The following is a 27,309-nucleotide window of genomic DNA, read 5'->3' as shown; positions in this document are numbered from 1 at the left end:
TTCAGTTACCAAAATGACAACTCTAACAATGTTCGAACCGATTATAATTTTCAAAGTAACTGCTGTTCATTAACCCTTTTTTCCCCTCAAAACACAGCTCACATCACTAGGTCTCAGCTGCTTCTGTCAGAATCTTTAAGGGAGTAGCATGCATCTTTTCCAGGACTTGCTCCCAGTGAAACTATCAAAAACCTGTGCACCACAGTTACAGGGTAGCACGATGGAACAATGATTGGAACTGCTGCCTCACAGCTCCAGCAACCCAGTACAATCATGACTTTGGGTACTGACTGGGGAGATTGCACTCTCTTGCCATAATTGGCATGGGTTTCCCCAGGTCCTCTGGTATTCCTCCACACCTCAATGATTGTCACCGAAGGTTTGTCTCCAAACACTAACAAACTTCTACAGATGCACTGTTGATAGTGTCCTGACTGGTTGCATCATGGTCTGGTACAGCAATTCAAATATGCAGGAACGCAAGAACCTGCAGAGTAGTGGACAGCCCAACAACATTATGGACACATCCCTCCCCACCATTGGTAGTATCTACAGGAGGCACTGCCTCAAGAAGGCAGCACTCAAAGATCCCCACCATCCAGGCCATGCCATCTTTTCGCAGCTGCCATGAGGCAGAAGGTACAGAAGCCTTAGGTCCCACACCACTAGGTTCAAGAACCGCTACTTCCCTTCAACCATTTTGTTCTCGAACCAATGTGCACAACCCTAATTACTACCTCAGCATAGCAACATCGTGACCACTTTGTACTACAATGGACTTTAATTTCATTCTAATTGTGTCTTTGTAAAAATCGTTTAATTTGTGTTTTTCTTGTGAATGCTGCTGCAAGTTTTCCATTGCACCTGTGCATACATGAACCTGTGCATCTTACCAGCAGCCAATTAACCAGTATATCAAACTCAACTAGTAAGATGCTGGCAGGAAAACCGCAGTCGACGGACATGCAAGTGAGAAATGAGTGGGGTAATGGGGATTTCCAAGAACCAGCACAGACAGCGAGTTGAATGGTCTTCTATATTGTGAGGAATGAGAAACAAGTTACAAAGGAGTTACAGTCATTGATCTGTATTGTGCAACAGAACAATTACCGCACAACTTTCAATACATTTTTGGGGTTAAGGATAAATGTGAATGGGCTGTGGATGTAGTTTTTAAATCCCCTCTTTCTTATTTCTGATGGGGTGATGAATATCAACAAGGCCATTGGATAAGGGGAATAACACTGTTGTCAAGTTGGGGGCCTAGCATTTATGGAGCCAAATTATGGTTAACCCTTGACAATGTACTCAACATTCCTTTTTTTATAGCCCAGTGTTATCTTTTCATCTAGGTTTTGGGAGGAAGGAAAGAATAGGAACAAACATTTTTTTGGGAGTTTTTTTTTGAAAATAGTATGTTTGAAGTTTGCTGAGCAAAATTTCGGAAATCACTCTAAAGCAAACATAAAAGCTAATCAGAGTTAATGCAGATCAGAGCAGTTTCAGAAACCTGAAAGCCAAGCAGATATGATGGAGGCAGAGGAACCGAGAGAATGGAATCTTCTCTAAGGATGGGAGCAAGTACAGTCTGCCTTGTGGTCCTGTAGGCTCTGGTCATTTTCCACTCTCAAATGACCACACACAAGCCTTGACAATGGTTCCAGGTCCTCTCAGTTGATCATGATTCCACCTTTACCCAAAGCCACCCCAGGAGTGGTTGCTAGTCCAAAGGGAATCCTTGACTTAGATTTTCCTTCGCTTCTCCAGGATGCCAAGGCTAACTTTTGCATCAACTGAGAACAGAAAACTTGTCACAGGTCACAGAAATCAAATTTTGAACTTCGCTTGGTACAATTGACACCACATTAAACCCACTAAACGTTAAAAGCGACTACTTGGAGTTACAACTATTCCCTGTGTCACTCCATCCTAAAACAATCTTGCATGACTTTGTTACACCATCCGAATGGAGCTTTAATACACTATGTATCCTATTATTCTCATGTATGAATAATAAACATCCAAGGCAGGAGCACAATATTAAAAGACATTAGCAAAACTAGCTATTCAAACTTGCAGTGCGTCTTCAATTAATCATCAGGAATGCCCAGTGTTGCCATGTCTGTGAAGTCTCAAGATCCTTACTGACACAAACTTCAGGTGACTTGCAGAAGCCCAAACCGTGGCCACATATTCTATTGATAGCTGTATAAGCTGAGCAGGGGCAATTTGCAACCACTGCTCAGTACTGCCCTGATGCACAGATAACCTATTCAAGCAAGTGCCCAGTTATGTTACAAGGGCTGATGTCATTAGTTCAGACAATAGAGAAACAGGTGTCACAAACCAGCAACAAAAGAAACACACTGAGCATGATTCAGTGTTAAAAACTATTTTATTAATCACTACTTATGATAATACGTAAAATAAAAGTAAAAAAAAATGTTAGTATGTTAGAATTCAAGAATGTCAAACCTCGAACGTTAACCCCAAAACTAAACTCTTCGTGTGTGTGTGTGACAAAGTCCAAAACTCCCAGTTCCGGAATGGTTCTTAAAGTTCAGTTCCGCAAGCCATAAGGTGAAACATGAGCAAGGGCTTCTTCAACAACCACCGTTGTCTGAAGATAAGATGTAGATGTAGAAAAACATAGAGAGAGTACATACGAAATCCAAATGTTCCACGATGGAACCCAAACGACACTTCAGTGTTTACTCGGTAGTGACTTCCTCACCCCGAAAAGCATCCGAACCGTGGTCGTCCACACACAAATACCTGTTTCCTTCTACAGGTCAGCAACAAAGTGAACTCCACCAGATTACTTCCAACTTCCATACATGGATTTCAGTGGCAAACACAGTTATTGTTTCTCATCCATCGATAGAGAAAACAAGCAGGCTGGTGTCTCTCTCCCTTCTCTCTCTCTCTCTTTTTTTCTTCTTCTTCTTCTTCAACCACGTCATTACGTCCTTTATCTTCTATTGACGTAAGCACGCCCCACACACACAAACTCTCTATCTTAAAGGGACTTTCACTGAGTCCGTAACACAGGACTTAACTGACAAGAGCAACTGAACTGGGCAGGGTGCAGATGAAACATCAACTGCCCATTTCCCTCCACAGATGCTGCCTGACCCACTGAGTTCCTCCAGCATTTTGTTGATTTCTGCAGATTCCAGCATCTGCAGTCTCATGTCCCCTTACTTGACAAGAGCTGTATTTATATTCCAGTAATTTACATTCACCAGTTGTTGGGGGAAGCACCACTCTCAATCAACGATTTCCTCAGTGAAAAGGAAAGTCAGCTCACATTTGGGAAAACTTAGCTGGAATATTGAGTGATCCAAAATTGTTCACTGAAAATATGGAACAGAGGAAGAGGCTGGTCAAGTGGGCAAGAGCAAGAAATTAAGTTTCTAAAGAGAACTTTTATGACCCAAATTCCATGAGTCATCAGCAATGGTCCCCGTCCATTGCCCACCCCCAGAGTGTAGTCACAAGTCCCATTGCTCCACACTGAGCAGTCACAGGGCTCACCAAAGCCTATCAACATCAGCCCTCACAGGCAGTCTCTTTACTCCCAACAGTGGACGATCCATTGTTGGGGAAAGGACAAGGTCCCAGTACAGTAGCAGTCAGTAATGCACCTCTTTATATGTAATGCTAAAATGACCCTTTCTAGCACAGATTTCATTTGTGCTCTCCTTCCTGGAAAGACACCCTACACACCAAGTATCAGTGTATTTGAGGACTATCGAGAGGCTAAGCATTGAGTGGATCCAGAATCACATAGCCCAGACCAACAAAGAATGACGTTCCTTTTTTTAAAAAAATGTTCCCATAGCTTTAATTGATCCACCTCTTGTGGGAGAGCTTCAAGTTCTGTCATTCTTTGTACGAAAGTCAAAGTCTTTCTCCCAGGGTAGTGGAATCCAAAACTGGAGGGCAGAGCTTTAAAGTGAGAGGGGAAAGATTTAAAAAGGGACCGAGGGCAAGTTTTTCCACAGAGGTTGGAGAGTTTATGGAATGAGCTGCCAGAGGAAGTGGTAGAGGCAGGAACAATTACGACATTTAAAAGACATTTGAAAAGTTACGTGGATAGGAAAGCTTGACGGATATGGGCCAAACACAGGCAAATGGGACCAGCTCAGTTAGGCCATTTTCAACATCATTCCTGAACTGGCTGGCTCTAATTTTAAAGTTATACTTGCATGCTCTGGTTTCCACCCAACAGAGGAAATGGATGAACATTTGGGAGCAGTATCACAGGGCAGCATGAAAGCATGGGACTGGTTGCGAAGACAAACAGGAAAACTACAGCTGTAATTTGAAGACAGTGAAGAATACTCAACACAATGTCAACTTGCTTAAAGGCGCAGAAACAAACTGCATTAACACGTGTCCATCACTCCTCCCTCTGAATATTTTACGAGCTAAATTTACTGCCAAAAACAGAGGTTTGATAAACCAATGCTGGGGCTTAAATCAATAGATAGAGTGTGACCTATATTTTAAACAAAGATGCCTGATTTTTTTTAAATAAACAGGCAAGAGAAAATGTTCCATAAGCATTGCATTCTTGAACACATGGCTCTCAGGATAATACAGCAAAAAAGAGGCACTTGAAATTTGTACCCGAATTGCTTTACAAGTGAACAGCTAAGTCCCCCTCCCCTGACTTTTATCATCTCCCTCTCTATGCTCCAATTCTTCTTTTTTAAGATATTTTTATTAGTCACATGTATTTTACTGTGTGTTTCGATGTACATCTTTTGCATAGAGTGTTCTGGGGCTTTTAAATCTATATTCCCAGCCATAGCAATTTATTCTAACAACTTATCACTTATAACGTTTCATCTCATATTACCTCTGGTTCTTTTGCCAATCACCTTAACCCTACAACTTACATCACTTTTAGCCACTGGAATCATTTTCTCTTTACTCCACCCAAGAAAGTCTTAACTTTACATGCCTCGATCAAATATCCTTTTGGCAAAAACAATCCTCATTTATGCACAGGCTTTGGTGGTGCTCAACAAATTACAAACTAATCAAAGATTAAGATAAAGAGAATATAATAATCATAAATGCGACCACAGTCACGTACAATAAATCTCTTCACAGTTCCAACTGTGAACCTGTTACTACCCTGTTATAGGCAATGCAGGGCTCCCAAATGTAATCGAGATTAAGGGTAGGGAAGGAGGGAGAACCTAAACTTGGAAGGAGAGTGTTCATCATAGTTCTATCAATTTTGTGTGCAGTTCTGGTCACCACATTACAAAAGGATGTGGAGGCTTTGGAGAGGTTCACCAGGATGCTGCCTGGATTAGAGGGTATGAGCTACAAGGAGAGGTTGGACAAACCTGGGTTGTTTTTTCTGGAACGTCAGAGGCTGAGGGTGGCGGGCCTGATAGAAGTTCATAAAATCGTGAGAGGCATCGATAGGGTAGTCAGTCAGAATCTTTTTCCCAGGGTAGAAATGTCAAATACTAGAGGGCATAGCTTTAAGGCAAGAGGGGGAAAGTTTAAAGGAAACCTACTGGGCAAGTTTTTATATACACACACACACACACACATATATATATACACACGTACACACACAAAGTGGTAGGTGCCTGGAATATGTTGCCAGGGGTTATGATGGAAGCAAATATGATAGTGGTGTTTAAGATGGGCATATGAATATGCAGGGAATGGAAGGATATGGATCACATGCAGCAGAAGGATTAGTTTAATTTGGCACAGACATCATGGGCCTGTTCCTGTGCTGTACTGTTCTACGTCGATGTTCAGTTGGGCGAATGAATGAGCAGGAGAGCACGAGGACAAGGAGGATTGACGAGAAAAGGCTCTTGTTCAACCCTGGTTTCTATTCTGGAACAACAAGTGTGATTAGTCGTGACTCCTTTTAATGATATGACTGAAGCAACAAGACCTGGAGACTGGGTGGTAAGAAAACTTAATCTACAATCAAAGATGGATAAAATCTATTTAAACCATGTGTTGGCTCATTACAAAACAATCCATAGAGCATCCAACAATATCCAAGGACTTAAATGCTCCTTCTAGCAGAAGCAGCCACTTCTTCGAAAACAGTATACTGCTTTGGTGCTCATCATGAGAACAGTAATTGGAAAAAGCAAAAAAAAAATGACAGGTGGTAGAAACCTAAAGAACAACAAAACTCTAGAGGAGGAACAGGACTGATGGAGTTGTCCTCCTGGGAGCCATCATAGACTAGATAAGCTGAATGGTCTGTTTGTGTTGTGCTAAATTAGCAAGCAAAGAAATACTCAGATTAAGCAGCATCTGCATAGAAGAGTTAACATTTCCATTCAAAGACTCTGATCAGAACTGTCTGTCCTTCCATTTTTCCCATTTTAATGTAATATTCTTTCATTTCTCCGCTCACCCACCTCCTCCATGGTACTTTATCAAGATCTTAGTACATCAGTTCTGATAAAGTCACTGACCCAGAATGTTAACTCTCCCTTTCCACAGATGTAGTCTGACCTACTATTTACAGCATTTTCTCTTTACTTAGGAGAACACCTCCTTTCAATCCTGCAGTTGCCTCCATCTTAATTCACCGTTAGACTGTCCTTGGCTCCCTATACTGTTTTGATGAAGTCATAAACTTCAAGTCGCACAGCACAGAAAAGGGCCCTTTGGTCCATCACATCCATGCCAATCTTTTTGCTCAAGTGGACTGATCCCAATTGTCCACACAATCCTTTGACATCTTGTCTATTTAAGTCTAAATGTCTCAAGCATAGTGATAACATCTGGCTCCACCACCACCACCTTTGACAGGCAGCTCCAGATATCAACCATGAGAAAAACTTATATCCCCTTTGAAACTCTCACCTTAAAACCATGCCTTGTTTTTGATACCCCTACCATGGAAAAAAAATTCTTACCATCTATCCTATCTATGCACCAATACTTCTATTAGGACACCCCTCAGCCTCCTTTGCTCCAGCGAAAACAAACACAACCTATCCAATCTCTCCCCGTAAACGAAGTCCCCCAATCCAGCCAACATCCTGGTGAATCTCCTCTGCACTCTCTCCAGCACAACCACATACCGGAGCTGCACACAATACTCCAAGTACAGTTCAACTAAGCTCAAGGTACAGCTCCATCTTCTGACCTGGCACAGTACAGCCTTTTACACTCAGAGTTCAACAATTCCAAATAATGAACTGTTCCAGTCTTTTATCATGCATTTCCCATGGTTTTTTCTTCTCCCTTTTGGCAGTTCGGATTTTATTTGCCTCCCTGTATTTCCTCCTCCTTTAGACAGTTCTTTACCACTCTCTCAACCAGCACTATCACCACTCCTGGCGTCAACTCTATCACAGACTTTCCCTTCTGACCTGTCCTCCTCCCTCAACCATGATCCACCACCAGCCTTTTCCCTCCGATTTCAAACTTCACTTCCATCTTTTCCCAGTGCTGACCAACCTGAAATATTAATAACATTTCATTCTCCATTATCACTGTCTGGCCAGCTGAGTACTCCCAGCATTGTTCTCATACAATGACCAGAGGCTACAATGATCTGCTTTTACATACAGTAATTAAATGACCAATTGTACAAAACAGTAATCATTGCTACTCTAACTGCAGTACAGTGCTCAGAATCAGGAACTGTTTAACAAAGCGAAGAGTACTTATAAACATTATTGTGCAATGTGGTTGCACTCAATGTGGAGTGCATTTGGGAAGCAAATTAAGTTCATCTTCAAACAGTCTTAAACTTGGTTCTAAAAGCTGGGTTAGAAACCACTTCAAAAGCCGTGAAATTTAGATCAGACGCTGACGAAAAATGGTTAATGTCGTTGAGTTTCTTTAAAACACAAACATCTGGTTAGGAATGAGATAAGTTTAACTGAGATGAGATAGCTTACAGTTCATGACTAAGGCAAACACAAAGTGATATATTCAGAGATAGTGAACATATGACATTTTAAAGGCCACAAAATAGCTGATATATTGTAGTGATTGTCAGGCTTTATCTCATCGAAGTATTTGATTCGTGGCACAGAATATGAAAGCAAAACTTCAAACTAACTTGCTTTTAAACAACATCTTTCAAGACATCAGTGTATCCTAGTGTGTTTTACAGCCAATTAAGTGTTATTGAAGAGCAGTCAATGCTATCACGTAATGAAATGCAGCAAGCTCCCAGAAACAATAAAGTGACAATGACCAGATAGTCCCTTGAGTGATGGTGGTTGATGTACAAATATTTTCCAAGATGCCCAGGAGAACGATAAAGGTGAAGTATTTTACAGTGCAAATTTGACAGATTTAAGAAAGGCATTCCAGAACTGTGGCAAATTGGTGCCAACAATGCAGGTCTGGTGGAGGCTCAGGGAAGGGAAGGGAGGAATGTAACCTAAAAGTCTGGGAAAGAAGTTCACAAATCCAAGGCGAATGAGATAAGTGACATTAAAACCGACTTTCAAGGAGTTTCTTCAACCATCAGGTACAAAAATCAGGAGGGCACTGCTGGGTGGAAGCCTCATGAATCGATCATGACAGAGTGATCGCCAGCAGCAATGATGACCAATTAGTACCTGGGGAAATCTGCCCATCAGCAGCTTGTGGTTGTCATTTCATTGTTAGAATCACAAATTCACTGAATGCCCCCCAAACTGTATCTTACATCAGATATTCCTTCCAAGATGTCAGCAATTATTACAAGAGGACTTTACAATGAGGAATTTTAATGGAGGGAGGGTGAACTAATCGATTCGGTGCTAAGGAAATCCGTGTCATCGATTCTGATTGGCAATAGCTAAATATTTCACACCTTTGATATTACCCAAATTGTTGGTGTTAGTAACAAAATTGACAGATTATCGGAAGAGGCAAGTTTCAAGATTCTCATTTGAATCACAGGCAAGATTTGGATGGAGATACAAGAGACTACAGATGCTGGGATCTGGATCAACATACAAAATGCTGGAGGAACTCAGCGGGTAAGGCAGTAATAATGGAGGGAAATAGCCAGTTGCCGTTTCAGGTCGAGACCCTTCATCCGGTCTGACGAAGATGAAGGGTCAGTCCAGATGAAGGGTCTCGACCCAAAACATCAACTATCCATTTCCCTCCATAGAAACTGCCTTAATGGCTCAGGCAGCATCTGTGGAGGCAAAGGAATCGTTGATGTTTTCAGTCAAGAACCCACAACCAAAATTTGGGGGAGTTAAGCTGTAAATATGAGTGAGATAATATTTATAATACTCATGAGATCATCATCCATTGAGTGAACCTCATTAAATAACTGCACCAGCACCCCTTTCCTCCATATCACCTCACACAAGAAGACTACAACTGCACTGAGACGAGAGTTGAACAGATCACAACAACATTCAGAAGCCACAGGGAATCCTTGGCTTCTCGGGTGCAACTGACCTTACCAACTATTACTGCCTTGCATAGGCTCCCTGCTCCAGACTGCATCACTCATTCCTCTAAGAAAAATACATGGAACATAGAACCATCAATATAATTAAAAATGGGGTTCAGTTTAAACTATCTAGAGAAACTACAGCTGTGCAGAATACAAATATAATTGTAAATTTGCACGATTATTCAAAACAGCAGAATCATGAAAGAAAACAGTACTACAAAGTTGAACATGTATAATTGACAAAACCACACCATTAACAATTAACTTTAATAGAACTGAATCTAATCCAGTTTAAGTTTTTCAACAACGCCAAAATGCATTATTCTATGTGTGATGGTACAAATACAGTACAGAGGAACAATGACATTTTAATAATAAATTAACGTCTTTGGATGTATGATACATAAGTTTGCCTTGACAGATAAGGAAACTACACTAAATTGATGGCAAACTAAAACTACACTAAAGGGTAAGCAACTAATGGCAAACATTTAAAGAACTATTTCATAGTTTACAATAAGAATACCCTTTTGGCAATACACATTTCCTAATGGAACTCCCCACAGGAAAAGTAGTCCAGTCATGGCCAACAGAAGTAGTATTAGATGAAAGGAAAGGCTGATATTACCAAAAAGAGCAGTTGGATTGGGAAAATAGAGTTGAACCAAGACATCGAAAAGGGGGTGGAAGATTAAGAGCACACTATAGGGAAACAAAAAGTGATTCTTAAAGCTTCTATGGATGTAAAAAGGAAAAGATTTGCAAAAGTTCACATGGGCCCCATATAGATTGAGACAGAAATTACAGTGGGGAATAAAGAAGCTGAAAAATAGGCAAATATTGTGTGTTTGCCTTCACAGGACACAGAAACTCCCGGAAATAATGAACTACAGGTCTGGAGTGAATGAGGCATGAAAGAAATTAGTAAAAGTGATGGAGAAGTTAATGCAACTGGAAGTCAATAAATCCCAATTCCTGATAAACTACATCTTGAGGTATTGAAAGACATGGGTATGGAGATTGTGGATCCAGTAGTTGCCATCTTCTGAAGTTCCAGAGATTCCAGAACAGTTCCCACAGATTGGCCAGTCAGCAAATGTAACCTCACTAATTAAGGGTGGTGAGATGGGGAGAAGGAAAATCCAAAATAATGACCAGTTAGCTTAACACAAATAGAGAGAAAGTTAGAGTAACGTAGCACGGAAACAGGGCCTTCAGTTCAACTGGTCCACATCGACCAAGATTCTCATCTAAGCTAGTCCCATTTGCCAGTGTTTACCATAGAACCATAGAACAATACGGCACAATAAAGGCCCTTCGGCCCACCATGTTGTGCCACCCTTCAAACCACACCTAAGACTATCTAACCCCTTCCTCCCACATATCCCTCTAACTTGAATTCCTCCATGTGCTTATCTAACCATCTCTTGAACTTGTCCAATGTATCAGCCTCCACCACCACCCCAGGCAGCGCATTCCATGCACCAACCACTCTCTGGGTGAAAAACCTCCTTCTGACATCACCCTTGAACGTCCCACCCAATACCTTAAAGCCATGTCCCCTTGTTTTGAGCATTGGTGCCCTGGGAAAGAGGCACTGGCTGTCCACTATCTATTCCTCTCAATATCTTGTATACCTTTATCATGTCTCCTCTCATTATCCTTCTCTCCAATGAGAACAGCTCCAGCTCCTTTAGTCACGTAAGTGTGGTATAATGGTTTGCATCCTGAAGAGCTCTTGCCAACACTTGGCACACCAACCACCACGGCACCCATGATTGGCCCACATCATTCGAAGCCTTTCCTATCCACGTATATGTCCAAGTGTCTTTTGCGTTGTTAAAGTACCTGCCTCAACCACTTCCTCCAGCAGCTTGTTCCATATACCCACCACCATCTATGTGGTTGCCCCTCAGGCCCCTTTTAAATCTTTCCCGTCACAAACCTATGCTTTCTAGTTCTGGATTCCCTTTCCCTGGGATAAAGGCAGTGCATTCACCTCATGTCCCTCATGATTTTATATACCTCTATAACATCACCACAAACAGTAAATGCTCGTGTTTTTCTCTACACCCCCTCCACACCAAGTAGTATACCTGGAAAACCTATTTTCTGCTGTGTCCTTCCCCATAATTCACATTGAAGCCACACGACTAACAAGCCTACTCCTGTTTACTACTCTAGTAGCAGTGTTAATTATTTTAAATAGAGGGATATCATCCAACTGAATAAGCCTGCTGCTAGCAAACCAGTCCTGAACCAATATCCGAGTCAATTACTGAAGGCTGATTAAAGTGCACTGTTTAGTTAGGAGTACTGGGATAGCAATTGAAGAAGTTCTTCTCTCAGCAATACTCTGCATAGTGGTGAAGGTAGAAGACCAAGGTTTTCAAAATAACATCTGAATTTTTCCTCCCTGTAACCAAGTTCAAAATAATGGAGGCATGAAGTAACAGTACAACTTTAAAACTATGATACTTAAAAACTGCAAGTATAAAGTGGCCTTCCTTTATAACTGAAGGTACCACACAAACCCTACTTGCAGTTTACTAAAGTTAACAAAAGGAAAACGACATGTAAAAATATGCCTTTACAAATTCCTTCAGGTCCATTAATCTGCCAGTCTTCAGATGTCTTTTTCCCCCCACGCATAAACTTTCAATCTGATTAAATCAATACATGGCACTTATACAAAGGACAATTTTAAAACTGTATACATCAAATACAAAATTCCATTCACAACGTGGCCAGCTTGTGCGTATTAAGAGCAAATATGGCCTTGGATATTAGTTGTAAGGATGTAGGAAATGAAATACAGGTGTCTCACAGTAAAGACTAGCTAAACTTTATTGGATCAGAAATAACAGAAGAGAACACGGGGTGTTTTAATTTTAGCAGGTAATCCTTTGAAATGATTGTATACAGAACACCATGTACTGTACCAAATAGGCACAAGTCACGTGTCATGATAAACCTGGGTCTTATTTCCAAAGTTACCTTTTCCCATTACTATCCAACCGCTACAAATGCTTTCTTATTCATAAAAAAGGATAAACCTAATTCTCCAAACACGAATTCTACTTGGAGGAAATCTGATGAGTAACACATTCCAAATGCGAACCAATATGTCCTTTGCATTTTACCAACATCTGCAATGCAGATAGTTATTTGAAAGAAAAAATAGAATTACAATGTTAAGAAATCATCACCATTTAGCAAGAGGAAGAAACCTCCACTAAATTAACTGCCAGCACAACACTCTTTTCATTATTTAATGGTATACTGGAGGACTCAGTGCAACTCAAAAATGGCAAGAAAGAAACGTAAAGTACAAAACTGACTGGGGGCACTGCAAGAAAGAATGTGGTAGACTTGCTGTCTTGGCTTTTTGTTCATGGGATGAAGGTAATGCTGTTAAAGCTTCCACATTACCCTGAGAAAATAACAGTATGAGGCAAGATTCAGGATACGCCAGATCAACCATCAACAGAAACAACATCCATCCACAGATGCTGCCTGACCTGCTGAGTACTTCCAGCATTTTCTGTGTTAATTTCAGATTTCCTGCATCTGCAGTTTGTTTTTGTTTTTTTTTGAAAAATGAATTTTTGGCAACACAAAGGCTACCAGAGTTACTGACAAGTCACATCTTATGTTCAAGATTTATTTGTGTCAAGTTCTTTTAGCATGATTTCTACCTGCATTTTTTTCCTGAATTTAAGGATACAACTTGCTAGCCCTTTGCTGACACAAAGTAATTTGGTCAGTATTTCTGCTAGATTTAAGTCATTTACACTTCTTTCACTGCTATGCTCCACTTAGCTCCAGTTTGTATTCTGATGGATTACTTTACCAGCACTCCTGGCAGTTTCCCAGTATTGGTGAACATAAAGCAAGTAATTTCCCTCTTTAAAGCCAGTAACATCCCAGATCTGCTTCATGGGATCAGACTCAGTCCCCTGTGGCCTTCTCCCCACTCCCATGAGTCACAAAGAATCTTTGACCAAAAACATAGAACGGTACTTCAGCAGTCAATGAGCCAGGATTGGAGCACAAAGAAATTCCTGTTTCCACTTTTGTTCTGATAGTACCCCTGTTACAGTAGGACTTCTATTACTGTTACAATTTGCTCCAGCGTCAATGTTATTTTCTGGCTGTCTCTAATCAATTTAACTTGCTCCTGAAATACCCTGATCTCACTTCAATGAATTACCTTTTTCTCCGTGCAGAATTTGTAGAGGTCATATTTACCCTTATATGTTTGAATGTTCTACATCAGCTAGGTTGCTTTGCCAGAGCTTTTGATTTGGTTAGGTATTGGCCCAACTCATGGAACATGACTTTTTTGTCCCCCCAAGGTTTGCGACTTAGCTTCTACTGAAATGTCGAGGTCCATTCTCTCTTCTTCCTCCCCCCCCTCCCCTATTGGGCAGAAGACACAAAAGCTCAATTTGAGTACCACCAGGCTCAAGGACAGCTTCTATCCCGCTGTTATATGACTATTGAACAGTCCCCTAGTACGGTAAGATGGACTCTTAACCTCAACCTCTCTCATCATGGTCTTGCACTTTATTGTCTGCCTGCACTGTACTTTCTCTAACTAACACTTTATTCTGCATTCTGTTATTGTTTGCCCTTGTACTACTTCAATGCACTGTTTTAATGAAACGATCTGTATGGACGGTATGCAAGACAAGATCTTCACTGTACCTCAGTACATGTGACAATAATAAACCAATTTACTAATCATCTCATCACTGCGAATTTGACTTTGGATCCCACATCAGCTCCTTTCCCAATCAATTGGCAAGTTCAAATATTTGTTGTCAATACCTTCTAAATCTAATCACCAGTCTCTCTCAAAAATGCAGTCTAGCATGGGGGAGCAATTTTTAGATCTTTCAATTTGGCTCGGACCCACTTTATTACTGAACTTCCCTCTTCCAGAAATCTGGTCTTAGGACCCAGATGACGTCGATCTTGAAAATTTTGAGGCCTTCCTCCCTCAAGCCATTGTAACTTCATTTTCCTGCATATCTGAGTCCCATGAAGGCTAAGCCAACATCAGTGGCAACAACAGTGGGTAGTTGTTAGACATGAATATTTTTTTTAAAAATACCTCCACAATGCTCACCAGCTCTAAACATTGCTCAAGGTATCTGAAACCACTCTCAGTATAACTGCTGTACTAGAATTGCAATCTGCAGAAATGAATTCCAGCTGAGCTGAAGCAGTGTATTTGAAAATGAAACGTGCACACTCAGCTAGCTTCATGGGTCAGAAGTTTCTTTCAAACTGACCAAAATCAGAAATTTGTATTACAGGCACTGGCCATTCAGTCTCTTGGATCCACACCAGAAGGAAGAGTGCTCTTCAGGCAAAACCCAACCACTGTAACCCTTCTATGTTACATACGTCCCTGGGCCCATCCATGGCCCTCTGGGAAGCAAATTCAAAGTAAAGAAAAATTCTCCTCACCTCATTCCCAAAATTGTGGGGAGGGGGGGGGGGGGGGGGGGCGGGCGGGGTGGAGTCTTTAGTTCTAGACTTTCAACAAAGCATCCAACCTGTCGAGCCCTGGAAGTACAGATAGTTCTGCTATAATGTAATAAATAAGTTCCTAAGAAACCTTGGGTTACAGAAAGTTACATTATAGCAGAACAGGCTGCAATTGTGTTCGAAGCACAGATTTACACGTTTTCCTGATTGCGATCACACGATAACCAATGCAGCCCGTGTAATGCATATAGTGTTCCCTTATCCATCAATCGCATTATACCCAATTCACGTTATGGAAACGTGTGCTATAGCAGAACTACCTATATCTTGGATGTTTCAATGAGAACACTCATCCTTCTAACTGCATCTGATTCAATGTCTCCTCCGAGGACAGCCCTCATGCCAGAGGAATCAATCTACCAAACCATAGATGCATCATCTCAAAACCAAATACATTCATCCTGGGTAGAGACCAAAAGCACACATACTTGAGGTGTGATCTCACTGAAGCCCAGTACAAATGAAGCACAATTCCTCATTCAACCCCCACTTCCTTGGCCTCCTTGATTACTTCATCAGCATGCTTCTTTAGCAAGTTCCTTCTTTCAAAATATGCTGGACAGTTTAGTTTCATGCAGCAGTTTAATCATATGCTGCTTTGTCTGAACACATCAATTAGAAAAAAAAGTTCTGAAATTGGCAGATGCTTCCTAAACATCAAGCAAGTTCAACCTGTTTTAATAAAAATTATTAATGAACCTGAAATGCTGCACAGATTGTCATGTTCTCAACTACATAACCAAGTTGTCTCTGGTTTGAGGCAGCATGAAAGCAGACATTTGTAAGTTACATTGGAGATGCAGCGCAGAAGGCAGAATCAAAGACTCCCATTCACAACGTCACTAGAATGAGTCAAGATAGGAGGGGTATGTTCTACTCCCTATACTTGTTGAGAGACAAGAGATCCCTTTATCTCTGATAACTGGATTTGAATTAAGAGTCACAAAATAGTAATGGGAGTCCATTTGACTGACCTTGGATCCTTGCAGAGAAATCTAATCAGGCCCACTCCCCTAATGTCCCTTAAATGGTCATCCCTCAAGTAGCTACCAATTTCCTTTTGAAAGATGGTTTGACTGGGTTTCCATTATCCTTGGAGATAGCAAGTTCCAACTGTTCCTCAATATACAAGTTTTCCTGCATAGAACATAGAACAGTACAACATAGAACAGTACAACATAGTACGGACCCTTCAGCCCACAATGTCGTGCCGACCTATATAAACCTACACCACGATCAATCTAACTCTTCCCTCCTACACAGTCTATAACCCTCCATTTTTCTTACATCCATGTGCCAATCTAAGAGTCTTTTAATTGTATCAGCCTCTACCACCACCTCCAGAAGTGCGTTCCAGGCACTCGCCACTCTGAAAAACCTACCTCTAACATCTCCCTGAAACTTGTTTCCACTCACCTTAAATGGATGTCCTCTGAGATTGGCCACTGCCGCCCCGGGGTAAAGGTGCTTATCCTCCGTCTCTCCAAAGAGAAAAGCCCTAGCTTTCCTTGCAAGACATGTTCTCTCATCCAGGCAGCATCCTAGTAAATCTCTCTGCATCCTCCCTAAAGCTTCTACATCCTTCCTATAACGAGGTGACCAGAACTGAACACAATACTCCAAGTGTGGTCTAACCAGAGTTTTAGAGCTGCAACATTACCCATCACCCAACATTACCGCATCTTTTGCTTACCGAGTAACATATAGACTGATGGAATGGATACAATCTCAAACACAAGCATCAACTCCACTTAATGTGAGGGGAAAGAGCACTTTGCAACCTTTTAACCTTAAGATCACATGCAACAACTTTAGAATTTAATCAATACTTCCACTCTCAGATTGCAAGTGTTGTTAAGTAGGATGGCAGCAAAAGAGCGATTAGAAATGGAGGTGCTGTGGGCTGGTGTTTGGGGAGCATCCTCTCTTGGAATAGTTGGAGGAGTGATGTGGTCATTTGCCTTTCTTCCACCACTTACCCAACTCCTCTCCCGCTACACTTAAATTATTTCATTTCACGCCATTAACCAATTTACCATTAAATTGCTGCTTTAAACCTCAGTCCAGCCTTGTTTTGTGTTCTTTTCACCTCTTTCGTTCTTTTCCTGGATTCTGCTTAAATATGGTTAATTGATGACCAACAATTTCTGATCAAACTGAAGTGCCACATTACCTTCTCTATTGCTACTGCCTGGCAGCTGTTAGTTTCCAGTGTGATCCAACTTTAAAACTCAGCAGTAAGCTCTGCTACCCAGCCTTGGGTCATCGGATTTTAGTGAACAATAATTGAACTTAAATGTCAGTGAGATTTGTTTTAGTAATTACTGTAGCCTAAGACAACAAGTTAAACTAACTTGTTTAATACAAATGTAACCACAACCCCAAATTTTGTATAGAAAGGATACTTCAAATAGAATAAAATCAGAAATTGTAACAGTGGAGGCCAATTAATCCATCGAGTTCACACAGACACGCTTGCTCACAGCCAGAGCAAAATCAAAGCAGAGTGTAATGCAGCACCATAGAGATTATGATTGTCCGATGGGTTAGGAAAGAGCAACATGGTCCATTTCAAAATCCAGAGGGCAAAATACTCCATGTAACCTATAAATTACTGTTAATACTTTTAATGATTACGAAGAGATGGAATGGAAATCTGTTACACCAGTAATCTCATGTCAAATTGCATATCCTAGGATGTGTTTTTACACTTTTACAAATGTGGACATTTGAAGCCCCAGAACGTCGTACATGCCATAACAATCAGTAGAACCAGAAAGATTGTTTGTGGTACACAGCATACTAGGAAAACTTTCCTTCCTCAGGAAAGCTAATGCTTGGTAAATAGCAGCATAGCAGCAAGGATAATGCAGCTCCACTGTGACACACAGAGCAATAGAGGGTACATCCGAATGTGAAAATGGAAAAGTGTAATTGTTTCGCTCAAGGCTCTTTTTATACAAGACACCAGAAGAGGTAAAGCTGGATCCAGAGTTACCACACACGTTTGACCCTTCCAGTGAGTATGATCCCTTCATTAGTCATATTCTTTGATATAAACAGGCCTGCTTGTAGGCTAAGCATTGGGGCAGGGGAGTGTGGGAGGGAGGGAGAAAGAGGAGCAACTAGTTACTCAATATCAAAGTTCAGGGGCTTGTGTACCTTGGAAGTCTTCTGAATTTGGTAGCTTTACTCCACACATGAAATAATCCTTCTGATCATTCTGCACAAGACAAAAATAGAGCAAAATTATGGTTCAACATTTCTAGCCAAAAGGTTATTCATAGTACCAAAAAACCATAGAACCATACAGCACAAAACAGGCCCTTCGGCCCACCGTGTCGTGCCGTCCATCAGACCACCCTCACACTACCTAACCCCTTCCTCCCGCATATCCCTCTATCTCACGTTCCTCCATATGCCTATCCAACAAGCTCCACCACCACCCCAGGCAGTGCATTCCATGCACCAACCACTCTCTGGGTGAAAAACCTCCCTCTGACATCTCCCCTGAACCTCCCACCCATAACCTTAAAGCCATGACCTCTCGTCTTGAGCATTGGTGCCCTGGGAAGGAGGCGCTGACTGTCTACTCTATCTATTCCTCTCAATATTTTATATACCTCTATCATGTCTCCTCTCATCCTCCTCCTTTCCAGTGAATAAAGCCCTAGCACCTTAAGCCTCTCCTCATATTCAATACCCTCCAATCCAGGCAGCATCCTGGTAAATCTCCTCTGCACCCTCTCCAACGCCTCCACATCCTTCCTATAATGAGGCGATCAGAACTGAACACAGTACTCCAAGTGTGGCCTAACTAGAGTTTTGTAAAGCTGCATCATAACCTCGCGGCTCTTAAACTCAATCCCGCGACTTATGAAAGCCAACATCCCATTGGCCTTCTTAACTGCTCTTTCCACCTGTGAGGCAACTTTCAACGAACTGTGAATATGAACCCCCAGATCCCTCTGCTCCTCCACACTGCCAAGTACCTTGCCGTTTACCCTGTACTCTGCCCTGGAGTTTGTCCTTCCAAAGTGTACCACCTCACACTTCTCCGGATTGAACTCCATCTGCCACTTGTCAGCCCAGCTCTGCATCCTATCAATATCCCTCTGTAAGCTCCGACAGCCCTCCACACTATCCACAACACCACCTATCTTAGTGTCGTCCGCAAACTTACTAACCCAGCCCTCCACCCCCTCATCTAAGTCATCTATAAATATCACAAAAAGTAGAGGTCCCAGAACCGATCCCTGCAGGACACCACTAGTCACTGCCTTCCAATCCGAGGGCACTCCTTCCACAACCCTCTGCTTTCTACATGCAAGCCAATTCCTAATCCACACAGCCAAGCTTCCTTGGATCCCTCGGCCTCTGACCAGAAAAACAAACCTAAAAAACTAACTTCAAATTGCAGCCAGCTACTGGCATTCAACTGCATTATCTGCAGTCTTTTGATTCTATATATTTAATCTTATTTTACAAGTCAATTAAATGCTAAAATCCTTAAAACATCAATTTACTTCAAACATTACAAAACCACACCAACAAACAATCTGCTGGAAGAACTCACTGGGTTGAGCAGCAGGTTGAAACACACATCCTAGGACTTTTTTTTTCTCTCACAGATGAATCAAAATCAGGTTTATTATATGTTGTGAAATTTGTTGTTTTGTGGCAGCAGTACAGTGCAAAGACAAAATCTATAAATTACAAAACTAAATAGAGCAAACAAAAAGGAATAATGAGGTAGTGTTCATGGATCGTTCAGAAATCTGATGGCAGAGGGGAAGAAGCTGTTCCTGAATCGTTGAATTCTTGAATCGGTGATGCTGCCCGACCTGCTGAGTTCTTCCAACAGATTGTTTGTTCCCCCAGGTTCCAGCAGCTGCAGTCTCTTGTGTCTCCATTACAAAACCACAGATGCTCTGAGAATTTGGATGGTCACCTCACTCAACTAAACTAGAATAATAAACTACAATAATATCGTAATGGTGAAAGATTAGGAACAAATTTGGGTGAATTACCAAAAGGTGGAGAGACACACAAAGTCAATGGATTGTGCACTTCATCTCAGTGCTGTGGGGCCAGGAAGGAAAGCTGCTGTTCAGAATTATTATTCTGAATTCGAATTACAATTACATTCAGGTTTATTATCACCTACTTAAATGACGTGAAATTTGGTTACTATTTAAAAGTCAGGATGGTCAAACAGAGCTTGATCAGGCCCCACTTGGATACTGAATTTTATCTTCAGAAAGAATCTCTTTTGAGGAATGATGCATTTCACCAGAGTATCTCAACATAAAACGTGGTTTTGAATGAGAATGAAAAAGCAAATTTTCTTTAAGTACAAACCATGTGGTGATGCAGTTTTACGGTATCGAATGGTGTTGGATAGGTCAAAGTTCAGTGACCAGAAGGTTGCTAAAGCTGTAAAAAGTTGTCAACCAATGTATAGCAATTAAAAATGCATAACTGCAACAGGGTAAAACAAGAGTTGAGAAAAATTAGATATTTGCCAGGAGTTCAGATTTTTGGAAGCAACCCCAAATCATGGAAAATGATTCAATCAACTCTAGCCCCGCCACACAAGTAAATCTTATTGCGTCTATGTTCTTGATACTTATCCTCAGTGTGGAGCATTATTCCAAATGAGTATCAATAAATTATGGTTATCTAAGATTCAGCACAACTTCATTGCTTTTGTACTCTCTGGCTTTTATAAAGCCAAAAAATCTTTGAATGTATTTTTCAAACTACATTCAAACTAGCCACATTCAAAGATTTGAGTACTGTAACCCTTACTCTTTGAAATAGTCCCATATAATTTCATGCCTCTCATGGTTCCTCCCAAAATGTATCACTTTACATACTGACAATAAATTTCAACTTCCGTGCATCTGCCCATTTCACTAAGGGAGCTCTCACTGCTGAAATTTATTCCTCAACCAACATCAAAGAAAAAGGTCATCTGATCACAATCACATGGCTATTTAAGGGAGCTGACTATGATCAAGCTGGCAGCCAATCAAGACAACATTTAAACACTACTTCATGGCCTAAAAGTGGGATATCCAGAGGTTGTGAAGCTTGTTAAAAGAGGGAACTGAGGAGCAGCTTCCAGACCATATGATCTACTCTCATTTCTTACATTCTTATGCCACATCCATCAGTCATATAACTTGCAAGATTATTTGGAGCAATGGAAGGAGTCTTAGCAAAGGGAATGCCCCCTCCCCACCCCCCCATTTCCTTTGAGGTTGAACCAACAAGGAACTGACTGCTTACATACCATAATAAAGAGCTTGGAGACACAAGAGACTGCAGATACTGGAATGTGGATCAACAATCTGTTGGAGGAACTCAGTGGGCCAATTCTGATCTTTCATTGTTGGCCTATTGTTTTGGAGTTGGTCAATCCCACTTCTCCCCTCCAATGAAATGCTAATTTTCTTCTGGTATAAAACACATTTGATGCGCCAAGAAACCTATTAAAAAAGTTTCTGAAGTCAAAATAAAGAAGGGGAAAGCTCCAAATTCTGAGATGCAAAATTTCAAAACACTGGATATGCATGAAAGCCACCCAACAATGGAAAGGGACTGCAGATCTTTGCCTCAGCAGGTAGCAGTGTCCTTGGTGAAGCAAAGCAAACTTTTTAGTGGGTATGGTGCATGAAGTCTTAAGTGGTGAAAAATACCTCTAAAATTGAAAAGGAATATTGAAAAGAATTGTTATAAAAGGCAAACGCTTAATAACCTTACCACTTCAACAGGGTAAATGTAAGATAGTTCTGACAGCAGTTGCCGACACCGAATGTTCAGCTGAGCATTGGTCTTCAGGAACATCTCTCTGTTAAATAAAGCAGCATCAATAAGCCTACTGCTTGCATGTGGTTTGAAAACATCGAATGAATTGAGAGAATTTTGTCATTTTTAGGATGCTTTCTATGGTGCATCTATAGCCAGATGCATCACAGCTTGGTATGTCAACTGTTCTGCCTAAGACAGCAAGAAACTGCAGTTTGGACACAGCCCAGCACATCACAAGAAACAACCTCCCCTCCATTGACTCTGTCTATACTTTGCTGCCTTGGAAAAGCAGCCAACATAATCAAAGACCCCTCCCACCACAGACATTCTTCTCTTCTTCCCCCTACCCCTGTGGCAGAAGATGTAAAAGTCTGAAAGCACTTACCACCAGTTTCAAGGACAGCTTCTATACTGCAGTTACAAGACTCTTGAATGGAATCTTGTATGATAAAATGGACTCTTGACCTCACCATCTACCTCATCATGGCCTTACACTTTATTGTCTGCCTGCACTTTCCCTGTAACTGTAACACTATATTCTGCATTATGTTATTGCTTTTCCCTTGTACTGATGTACTGATGTTTAGAAATTCTGTATGGATGGCATGCAAAACAAAACTTTCACTGTACCTCAATACATGAGACAATAATAAACCAATTACCTTGATTAAGTGGGAGTCTGGTGTATGTAAATTAGTTATCATATTTCACTGCACTGCTACAGTGAACTTGCTCCATCATTGCTGCAATCAATGGTGATTTGGGGGTTGTAAAAGGTAACATTATATAAAACTCAAGATTTGGTTCTTTTGAGAAATAGTTATGCAAATGTCAGGCAGAGGAGAATCGATGGTGCACTCTGCTGAATGTTCATTGAAGCACATTCCCAATTAAGGTGGAAGACTTGGCAGCAAGGAGAAATGAAATTCATAGAAGAGGCAGTGAGAAAACTGTTGAGAATCAGCAGGACCTTCATGCTGCCAAAGTTTACTGAGCACAATAACCAGCCATGCATAGCTGCAAGTGCAATGACTTCAAACAGATGTAAAAGCAGCTGCTGCCTTTTTGCAAGGCTAACAGTATAATTCACAGGCTACAGATAAAACCCTTTCAAATGCATCCACCACCCTGGGTGCTGAGTCCTCAGCTTCATTGCAGATGAAGTTACTGCTTTCTGCAAATATCACAGCTGTGAGATTGCAGCTTTTCTGGGATCAATTCCAGATCAATTTTATCAAATTGTTTATACACATGGTGCTTTATCTCACTGCACACCAGGGGGAAGTTTGTAATCAATGCTATAAAAACCAGCTGAATTATTGAGCAATCGTAGATTCTAATCTTTAGAGGTACTGCCAAAATATTTTGCACTTATGACCAATGAGTGTCAATGTTTCAACAAATAAGTTTCCAGATATTCATGCAAGGTGCAACACCACACAGCACGTTTCTCTGGATTGAAAAGCAAAACAATTGCAGATGCTGGAAAAACAGAAAATGCTGGGAATTGTCAGCAAGCCAGGCGGCATCTACGAAGAGAGGAATTGAGCGTGTTTCACATCAATGACCTTTCATCACAAAATTGAGAAGGCAAGTTGTAGAGACCAAAGATCTGTAATAGCATGGTGACAAAGTTGTCCAGGTGATTCAATTGCTTTCAGTGATATCCAAAAGGGAGCTGATCTGTCTGAAGGAGGATAAATAGAGAAACAAGAGCTGCAAGAGAGCAAAAGCAAACATACTAGTCAGTGCTCTGCCCATGACTGCACGAAACTGCAGAGAGTTGTGGACACAGCTCAGCACATCAGAAACCTGCCTCCCCTCCATGACTCTGTCTACACTTCACTGCCTCGGTAAAGCAGCCAGCATAATCAAAGACCACACCCACCCCAAACATTCTCTCTTTTCCGCTCTCCCATCAGGAAGAAGATAAAAAAGCTTGAAAGCACGTACCGCCCGGCTCAGGGACAGCTTCTATCCCGATGTTGTAAGACCATTGAACGGTCCCCTAGCACGTTAAGATGGACTCAACCTCACAATCTATCTTGTTGTGACCTTGCACCTTACTGTCTACCTGCACTGCACTTTGTCTGTAGCTGTGACACTATTCTGCACGCTGTCATTGTTTTTACCCTGTACTACCTCAATGCACTGTTGTAATGAATCAATCTGTATGGGTGGTATGCAAGACAAGTTTTTTCCCCACTGTACCTCGGTACATGGGACAATGACAAATCAATTTACCAATTTATAAAAGCAAACATACTGGTACTGGAGATACAGAATCCAGCGGAAACTGTAAATCTGAAATAAAAGAGAAGGCTGAAAATGCACAGATGAGGCTGCATCTGTGAAGAGAGAATAACTGAATTAATGTTATAGGGTGATGGCCTTGCATCAGAGTTGGCCGGTTCTAACAAAAACAGGAAGGGCTGGTTACCTATTGCATGGAAAATGAGATGTGGTTCTTTGAGCTTGTGTTCGGCATCACCAGAATGGTGTAGAGACCAAATTCAGAGATCAGACTGGCAGCAGGGTGCAGATTTTAAGTGACACATGACTGAGTTTTGATTAACACTACAAAAGCAAAGAAGAAAACAGAAACAGAGGGAAGAGCAGAGCCGCTTCACGGTGGACGTTCGTGGAAGAGGAGAGGCAGTGAATTGACGTCACTGGAAGTCAAAAATATGTCATCTGGATAACCTTTTTCTCAGATACATAGGTCATAAAGATTAGTTCAACCCAGCCACTTAATATCTAGTCAAGTGGTAGATACCAGGTGGTGCCTTGCACAGAATCCAAACTCCCCATCAATTTATATTGTTCCAATGGGTGCAGGCTTGGGGAAGGCAGGTGGGGGGGAGAAAGAATCACATTTTAACTTACACCTGGGAACTAGAGTTTGGTTTCAGCAAAATAAAGCAGTAAAACTTCTGGTTGTGTTACACCACTGTGACAAATATGAACAGAAGAGTGTTTTTTTACCTTGCTGTCTCATCTTTACAATCTTCATTCTCTTCCATTGCTCCACAACTGTGGCACCACGCAGGCTGCGAAAACTGTATAACCACAGCTCGGAAGCCATCAGTCCCAGCAAGCTGCACTTTCAAACTCGAGCTACCTCAAGCACACTGCAAGAAGGCTTGTCAAGCACATTCCATACAATGTGCAATCAAACCAAAAAGCTCTCAACTAGTCCATGCTATGGTTTCTAATCAAGATGAGCCTCCACCCACCCAACTCAATCTCATCCTGATCATCTTTCTATTCATTTCCACTACATGCTTCTATGCTATTTATATTATTACTCAGTAGTTAGAGTTCCACACTTTCACTACTGTGCAAAGCATTTGCTCATGAACTACTTAGATTTAATACTTGCTCTTACCTTCTCCACAGATGACTATTTTATCTACACTATCTTACGAAAGGCCTTCTACACCATCTGATGAAAAATGTTCCATTTCAGAGCAACTTGATCATCTTGCAACTCCTTATCTGCTTAATCCCCTACAGCCTTAAAATCCTTCCAAGACACCTGTGCTTCACTAATTCAGCCTCTTGTTCCTTCTGGGGCTGAATAGATCAACCACAAGCAGCATGCTCTCAACGGTCCTGGACCTACTGTTAGAATTCCTTCTTGAGATTCCTTTCCTCAAACTCCCTACCATTCTTTCCTTACAGATGCTTCTTAAAACCGACTTCTGGCGAAGCTTCGTAAACTGCCTTAGTACCTCACGAGGATCAATACCAAACTTTGGCTGGTCAAGCAACACAACCATCTACTTCTGCTGAGTGAAAGCAGCAATTTCTGATTTTACATGACATAATTCTAGATTAGCTTGACAAAACTGCTAAAACTAAACAGACCAAAGCCTCAAAGAGGAATTATAGGGTTTAAAAACAATACAGTACAGCATTAATTTCAGGCAACCTCTGAAGGTTAAGAGTTCAGTCCTTCAAAGGTCAACAAGATGCCTGGGTTTGATGAAGCACCAGTGCCTGGGTATGGTTTGTGGAACACCTTGAGACGTTTTGTTACATTAAATGCGCTTATAGATCCAAGTTGTTGCACTACTAACTTTCAATAATAAACTAGCATTCTGCAGATGATTAATATCTTGAAACCATTTGAATGAAGTTAGAGGTTTGAGCATTGGGGTAGCTGGTAGCAACAGAAGAGGAAGAGGAACTCTCTTGCTCCACACAGTAAGAAATACTCTATGGACATGAAAGTCTAGCAATGAAGAAATAGTTTGCTCTGCCTCCTGGCTAATATCCAGATACCGCACTGGTGGATAAATGAATGGGACAGCACTTCATTAAAGAGCATCAGCGTACTACAAAAGGATACGGACCTCAGATTAATAACTGAATTGAGGCGGCATCTTTTCAAATCAAGGATATACAAAACTGTATATAAACACCATTACTCAGGCTCAGCCTTAGCTTTAGCAGTGCCTGGACATGTTTACTTAGAAGACGTCATGCAAAATCACAAAGTACTCCTCCCACTGAGAGGCACAGAAGGTTGTGCAGCTGGACCAGATAAACGTGGATATCATACAAGCATCTCTTAAATGTACTAGCTTCTCAGTTCAAGTGAGATGAAGTTTAAGCCAAAAAATAATCAGGATGCAACAAGCAGAACAGATGCTGAATTTGCCCAGAAGCAGAGTAACCTGGATAGAGCCTCTGTGGTCTTGGGTGCGGTACAGTAGAGCTGCTGCCTCTCAGCTCCAGCAACCCAAGCTCAATCCTGACATCCAGTGCTGTGTGCAATTTGCACGGTCTCCCTGCAAGTTTCATGCAGGTGCGCCAGTTTCCTCCCATATCCCAGCAGATTAGTAGGTTAATTGGCTACCATAAATTGGCTGTAATGTGCAGATGAGAGGTAGAATCTGGGAAGACATTGATAGAGACATGGGGAGAATGAAACGTGTTAGCATAGGATTAGTGTAAAAGTGGATGGTTGATGGTCAGTGTGAACTTGGTGGGTTGAAGGGCCCATTTCCTTGCTGTCTCTCTCTCTGAGAGTCTGACTTTCATCACTTGCTCAGAAACTGAAGCTGCTAGGTGCCCACGACCACAGAGTCAGAGTCATACACCACTGTGTCCTCGCCAACCATCAAGTACCTATGTAGACTAATCCCATTTACCAGCACTTGGTCCAGAGCCTATCATGCCTTGGTGATTGAAGTGCTCATCCAGATTCTTAAATGTTGAGTACCTCTATCTCCACTGCCCCTTCAGGCAGTGGCCTTTGAATAGATTGCTGTATTACAGATGTGCAGATACTAAACTTTCCATAATTTTAATAAATAACTATTTAATATTGGAGCAACAAACAAGATGCCGGAGAAACTCAGCGGGTCAGGCACCATCTGTAGAGGAAAATGGACAGTTGACATTTTGGGTCAAGACCCTTCACTTGGACTGAGGGGAGATCTCTTGAGATGAGGGGGAAGAATGGGGTAAGAGCTAACAAGCAATAGGTGGATCCAGGT

The 27,309-nt window shown here is 41.4% G+C and overlaps 1 protein-coding gene across 2 annotated transcripts in view; it reads right to left on the bottom strand.

Moving 5' to 3' along the window:
- uvrag (UV radiation resistance associated gene) overlaps positions 1–27,309 on the bottom strand; it is a 271,436-nt gene that overhangs the window by 126,224 nt on the left and 117,903 nt on the right. For both annotated transcript variants that reach the window (XM_052025683.1, XM_052025684.1), the window contains 2 exons: positions 21,755–21,842; positions 18,149–18,209 (listed from right to left, as the gene is read on the bottom strand). In XM_052025683.1, coding sequence (XP_051881643.1) covers positions 18,149–18,209; positions 21,755–21,842 — 149 coding nt within the window. The remainder of the gene's footprint in view (positions 1–18,148; positions 18,210–21,754; positions 21,843–27,309) is intronic.

The sequence above is a fragment of the Pristis pectinata genome, chromosome 11 (assembly GCF_009764475.1).
Source record: "Pristis pectinata isolate sPriPec2 chromosome 11, sPriPec2.1.pri, whole genome shotgun sequence".
Lineage (NCBI taxonomy): Eukaryota > Metazoa > Chordata > Chondrichthyes > Rhinopristiformes > Pristidae > Pristis > Pristis pectinata.
Note: the sequence above shows the minus strand (reverse complement) of the source record. Positions and strands in the feature narration are given on the sequence as shown.